The sequence below is a fragment of the Camelina sativa genome, chromosome 12, assembly GCF_000633955.1.
Source record: "Camelina sativa cultivar DH55 chromosome 12, Cs, whole genome shotgun sequence".
NCBI lineage: Eukaryota > Viridiplantae > Streptophyta > Magnoliopsida > Brassicales > Brassicaceae > Camelina > Camelina sativa.
The window spans coordinates 27884357-27890293 of NC_025696.1; the positions used below are offsets into that span (position 1 = coordinate 27884357).

Consider the following 5937-nt stretch of genomic DNA (forward strand, 5'->3'; position numbering starts at 1 on the left):
AGGGAAAGAGTTTACAAAAATAATTTTTGAAACTAAAGTTCTTGAAAACCAAGCTAGGCAATCTGCCCTCGAATTTGACAGAAAGAATGTATGTTAATTTATATTACTTCTTAATTTAGTACATATTAATTAGTACCTAATCACTATTACTAATGCGCAAATTTGGTTTGTCTTACTTAATTACAAACTGTTGACACTTCAACTACTTTTAATTTGTTATTTAGTAAAAATTTGTTGGAGATGAGTTTTTGATAGGGTTTTAAAATTTTGATGTCTTATTATAGGGGGATTCTTTTTTTTTTTAAAGATCTTTTTCTCATACCACTTTTCAAAAATATCTATTTTCAAAACTTTTATCAAAAATACTTCTAAAAATTTAAGATACATTGTACTCAAATAAGTTTTAAAAGCCTACACAAACTACTTTTATATGTGTATAAAGATACCATCAATGATCGTGTACTTTCCCCCTCCTCAGGCTTTCTAATTAGTTTTTAAGAATAAATAAAAGTGGGGGAGGGGACGAACAATCATAAAAATGAGATTTTACGATCTAATTAAATTAGTAATAGTTCAAAAAATACCGCACATATATTTTAGATATATTTTCACTAACTTATTGTATTTTTAAATATTTATTTTTATTCAGTCACTAATTATTATTTAATGCAACCAAATATTTCATGATTATTTTTAGTTAACAGCTTATGTTTTTTTGCTTTTTGTTATTTCTGAATCCTAAAATTAAAATAGAAGATTGAAGTGCATCATAAATCCAACAGAGATTTCATGGCCAAGGGTAAAGATGTTCAAGTTACAATTATTTTGCAATGCACCAATTGTGTTCAAAATGATATTAAGAAAGATCCGCATGATTTTCAATATATACTAAGAACGGATCCGCGCTACAACACGTGAGAATATTTATTGTTATGTAATATAATTTATAGTAAAAGTAGCAGTATATGTAAAATATTGTAAATGATTGCATTTGTAAAAAAAAATACACTCATATCATATATTTTTGATGGACCAACTCGTAGAAAGATTGCATTCATAATAATATTAATCCTAACTTGTTCTATCATATGATTGTGAGTTTTACAAACCAGCCGATATATTTTTTTAGAAAATCATGATATTTTGAATGAATAAAAGCAAACCAGCCGGTCCACTTCCAATAATAGCAACCTTTTTCCTGCAAACTAATAAGCAGCAGAACTATAGAAGCATGTCAATCCACAAAATATAAACTCCAACCCAACTAGAAGTTGCAATTTAGGTGAGACCTACAAGTGGAAGAAAATAAACTTAAAAAGTATACCATGTTCTATTGAGAAGTGGCCTTAGTATCATCCACCATTGCTCAAAGGTTTTATCTATGATGAAACATTCAATGATTTTGATAGAAACATAGTTCTCGATTATTCCAAGAACCTTCACATGGTGCAGGCCATACCCACCCAGTACATTCCAGGAAGTTGTTTCTCTTACGTAGATTATTCAAGGCTTCTTGCCATCTGTTATGGTAGACAAGTTCGTTGAATTCAGGGATCTTGTTACCAAAGGGACACCCAGAGATTTCTTGTGAATTTTTCAAAAACCAAAAATGTTGAGCATTCATTCTTGAAAAATCAAAATGCATTTTTTCCTTCACATAAAATTATTTACAATTAATAAAAGGATAATATCTAATATGGGTTACATTCATATCCACTTAGAAACCAAAATTTAATTATCCAAGAGTTTTTTTTTGGGTTTTACCAATAATTGATTTGATCCATTGCTAATTTCATACCTAAAATACTCTTAATGAAAACTCAATTCTTAATTAATTTTGAATGGCCTATTTCGTGAAAAATAGTAAAATTAAAGGTAATTTTATATTTATACTTATCTTTTACTAATATAGGATTCTCAAAAGAATCATTGTAACACTCCTAGTCGATTGGAATTATAAAATTATGTCCCTGTTGTACAATGATGTATATCAAAAGATCAAGTTCGTCTTTGCAACATCTAGTATTAATTCCACAAGATGTTGGGAATCTCCTTCCCTCATAACCAACTTGAAGTGTTCGCGTTATGCTAAGGATTGTTTTTTAATTCAATTTCTTCATGTTTTCAACTAATTTATTATAATTTTATGTATATAGGTTAAATAATTAATCAAATTTGTTATGAAGTTACAATATTTTCAAAATATAGTATATATATATATATATATATATTATCAGTCCCGTCTGAGTCTTTTTCTTGGACCCTAGATGAACTAAAAAATTTTTGGACCCTTTTTACATTAAATTTTTTTTGGTCCCTTTTATTGAAAGATTTTTTCTGAATTTTCGGTTGGTCTCTTCCTTGGCTTTGGCCCCTCCCGCTGCCCTGTTGAGCCAGGCTGTATGTTATTGAGAAATAGTGTTTTATATCATTAAATACGAAATTGTTGTTTGACAATAAATAAAATGAATAACATATACATTATTTGCTTATACTTCCCAAAAATGGTAACTCACGATTAATATATAAAGAATCTACACTTGCATTAAGCAAAGCAACGAATCCCCAACTTTGATTGCCTTTTCTTAAAAAAAAAGAACAAATCTTTGAGAAACAATAGAAAGGAGGGAAGTCAGATATTATATTCTAAATTTACATTGGAAATTAAACATTTGCTGCACTTAGGACAGGTGGCTTGTGAGTTTTGCTGCAACTTAACTAATTACTCCTGTTGTTCAAAAAAAAAAAAAAACTAATTACTCCTCTTTTCTTCACAGTCCCCTGGCTAGAGCAGTACGTGTTTTGAAATGATCATCTCATGCATTTCGTGAATATACACTATATCAAGCCAACACACAACTAGAGGGTAGCACTAGCAGTGTGTTTTTGGTGTGTTCTCATTGTTCTATAAGTGAATGACTTCAGTTATCGAATCATAGACTCATAGAAACCACGCAAAATAAAGACCATAGATCAATCAACGACTGATCATTTAGACACCAAATGATAGCTAAAGACTTAAAGCCATTTTCTAGCAGTTTACAAACCTGTACATCAATAGACATCTTTCCTTTGGATCATCTCGTATATTTTTGTAAACCAAACTCAAATCATCCAAGATGGTGGAACATAAACTAATACTTTAGATGTTGCAAATCAAAACCAAAGAAAATTGAAATTAGAACCTATTTACAATTAGTCAGATAGACAGTATCTTAGTTTTGTAGTACTATTTAGTAATTAGTCACAATTTTCAGAAAAAAAAAACACATTCGCTAATTTTTCTTTAGAGGTTTATCACTTGGGGTATCGAAATGACGTCGTTTAGGCTTGGATCTGTGATCTTAGAACCCCTAAGCTACAAGGTGAGAGAGAAGTCCATTTTTGTCACCGGCGGAGAGGGAAGAAATTAAATGGCGGCGATGCTAATCGGAAGAGCTTTTAAATCGGTTAGAAACTCTTCTAATCTGGCCGTTCGTGCTCGATCCTTCTGTACGGCATCCGCCGCTCGTCAACCCGATTCCGATACCCAGCCATCGGAATCTTCTTCGTCTTCTTCTTCGTCTTCGTCGTTCACGTTCGAGAAAGAAAATGAGAAACCCATCTTAGTGAAAGCTCCCAACACTCGCCGGAAGAACGACTCGGAGTCAGTGACGATGCCGACGTCTTTTATGACGGGTTCGATCGTTGGGAAGAGGTTTTACAAGAAAGTGACGACGAGGGAAGCTGATTATGGGAATGGATGGACTGTGATGCTCGATTACAGAACCCTTAAAACCCCTTCCAAAAGACCTCTCAAGCTTCGTTCTTTGGCTCTCGCTAAGGCCATTGCTGCTGAATGGGAGTATCAGGTTTGTTCCACTATTCACAAAATTCGATCTGGTTTGCTTCTAAAGTTTACTCCTTTAAGCTAGTGATCAGTAATGGGTTTGGTTGAATTTAGCTAGAATCCTTGTGATTGTGTCTGCTCGTTGCTCATTCAACTTAAAGGTGAGAGCTTGCTGTTGTTAGTTCAATGACCATCTAATCTATTGTGTTCTTTAGCGTCCCTAATGTTTGATCGGGTTCTCTGTGTTTACGATCTGAGTTCTAATGTGTGTTTTCAATAGGTAGTAAATTCGATAGTGTTCTGAAGCTCTGATCTTGATGGATTTTAGCTAAATTATCTGTAATTGGATTGTTGAGTGTTGTTTGCATCGATGAACATCTAATTGATTGTGTTCTTTAGAGTGCATAATGTTTTGATCAGTTTCTAGGTTTCACTATTTTGAGTGCTAATGTGATCGATAGGTCGAGTATTCGAAATTCGATACTGTTCTGAAGCTGATCAACAAAGAGTTTGATGGAATCTAGCTAAAATTATTGTAACTGGCTCTGTTCGTTGTTTTTTCAACGTCTGTTGTTTATATCTAATCTACTATTTTTGAGGAGTTTTTAATGTTTGATGGGATTCTGGGCATTGCAATCTGAGTTCTGTGAAGTGATTAATAGGTTGAAATTTGTATTAGTGGAAGTGAGATGTAAAGCACCAGACTTGCCCTTCTCTGCTCATTTTTTATTGTGATTCTACTTATGCTTGTGCGATGACTGACTTGGTATCAACACGATGATCATGTGTAGCTAACAGAAGGGATCAGACCATTCACAATGCCGCTCATGAGACTAGCATGTACTGCACTTGAAAGAGTTCCTCTTACGCGTTCAAAGATCATCGAACATCTAGCGAGAAAGTTACATCAAGATCTAGTCTTTTTCCGAGCGCCTGAAGATAATGATCTAACTAGTGACGTCCATGGTATAATACACTTTCTCTTCAGTTCCACTAACCTTGTAGATTTTACCCTTATTGAGTTGTGTCTTTTGCAGAAATTCAGGTAGAGAGTATTGATCCTCTACTTGAGTGGGTGGAATCACAGTTTGGGGTCAAACCGAAAGTGTATTCTAGTATCTTCGGGGGTAAACAAGACGACAAGCTAGTGAAAGCAGTAGAAGATCTGCTCAAGAAGACAAATGATGGTGAACTTGCAAGCATTGATGCACTCCAAGCATCAGCTCACTCTATAGTAATCGCTCTCGGCATCTTCTGTGGGAAATTGCAGATCGATGATGCAATCAAATTGATTCGACTTGAAGAAGATTTACAGGTTTCCTTCCTTTTGTCACTCGCCAGCTAACATCTATTGCTTTGACATTCTATGTAAAAGCAATACATCTATTGCTTTCTATGTAAAACTAATCTTTCTCGCACGTTTCATGCAGGTGGACAAATGGGGACTAGTGGAAGGCGGGCATGACATTGATATCGCTGATCTAAAAGTTCAGATTGCATCAGCGACAGTGTTTCTTGCTCTATCCCGTGATAACTGATCACCAGTCTCTCGTTTTGCTCAACACATTTTTTAAAGAAGGCTTATCTTTAAGCTAATCTGTTTGTAGAATAGATAATTTACCTTCCAAGTTCCTAGAGATAAAATGTAAACATTTTGTTCCCTCTATTCGCAAATAAAGCAAAACTCAAAAACCGTTTGTTTTAAGGCAAATGCTGAGGTTATAGATTATAACGAGATGTAGTTTAAAACTTTTGAGTGTTTTATTGCTTCATTTTGTAGGCAATAAATTTCAGCAAGATGTACCACGAAATCATCTGCTCTGACATCTTGTAACAGCAGTACAAGAATAGATCCAAAATCAGAGTTTCTTGCAGATTATTTTATTAAGCATCAAAAACCCATCGGCAGATGAGTTACCACTAGTACTGCGTGTGTGATTTGTTGTTCAACCAGATTGCTGAAGCTGCTTGATGTGTGTGATCTGTTTTCCTGGGTTCAATCCCTTTGGACAGGCACGAGCACAGTTCAAGATTGTGTGGCATCGATACAGCTTGAATTCATCGTTAATTGCTTCGAGCCTTTCCTTAGTGTACTCATCTCGGCTATC

The 5937-nt window shown here is 34.2% G+C and overlaps 1 protein-coding gene across 2 annotated transcripts in view; it reads left to right on the forward strand.

Moving 5' to 3' along the window:
• Positions 3317-5937, forward strand: part of LOC104732751 (ATP synthase mitochondrial F1 complex assembly factor 2) — a 3470-nt gene continuing 849 nt past the window's right edge. The window contains exons 1-4 of one of the 2 annotated variants that reach the window (XM_010452330.2): positions 3319-3851; positions 4621-4795; positions 4867-5144; positions 5260-5540. In XM_010452330.2, the coding sequence (XP_010450632.1) occupies positions 3414-3851; positions 4621-4795; positions 4867-5144; positions 5260-5367 (999 nt within the window). In that variant the 5' untranslated portion in view covers positions 3319-3413 and the 3' untranslated portion in view covers positions 5368-5540. Of the gene's footprint in view, positions 3852-4620; positions 4796-4866; positions 5145-5259; positions 5541-5937 lie in introns of those variants that run through there. The other variant, XM_010452331.2, reaches the window with a different exon arrangement.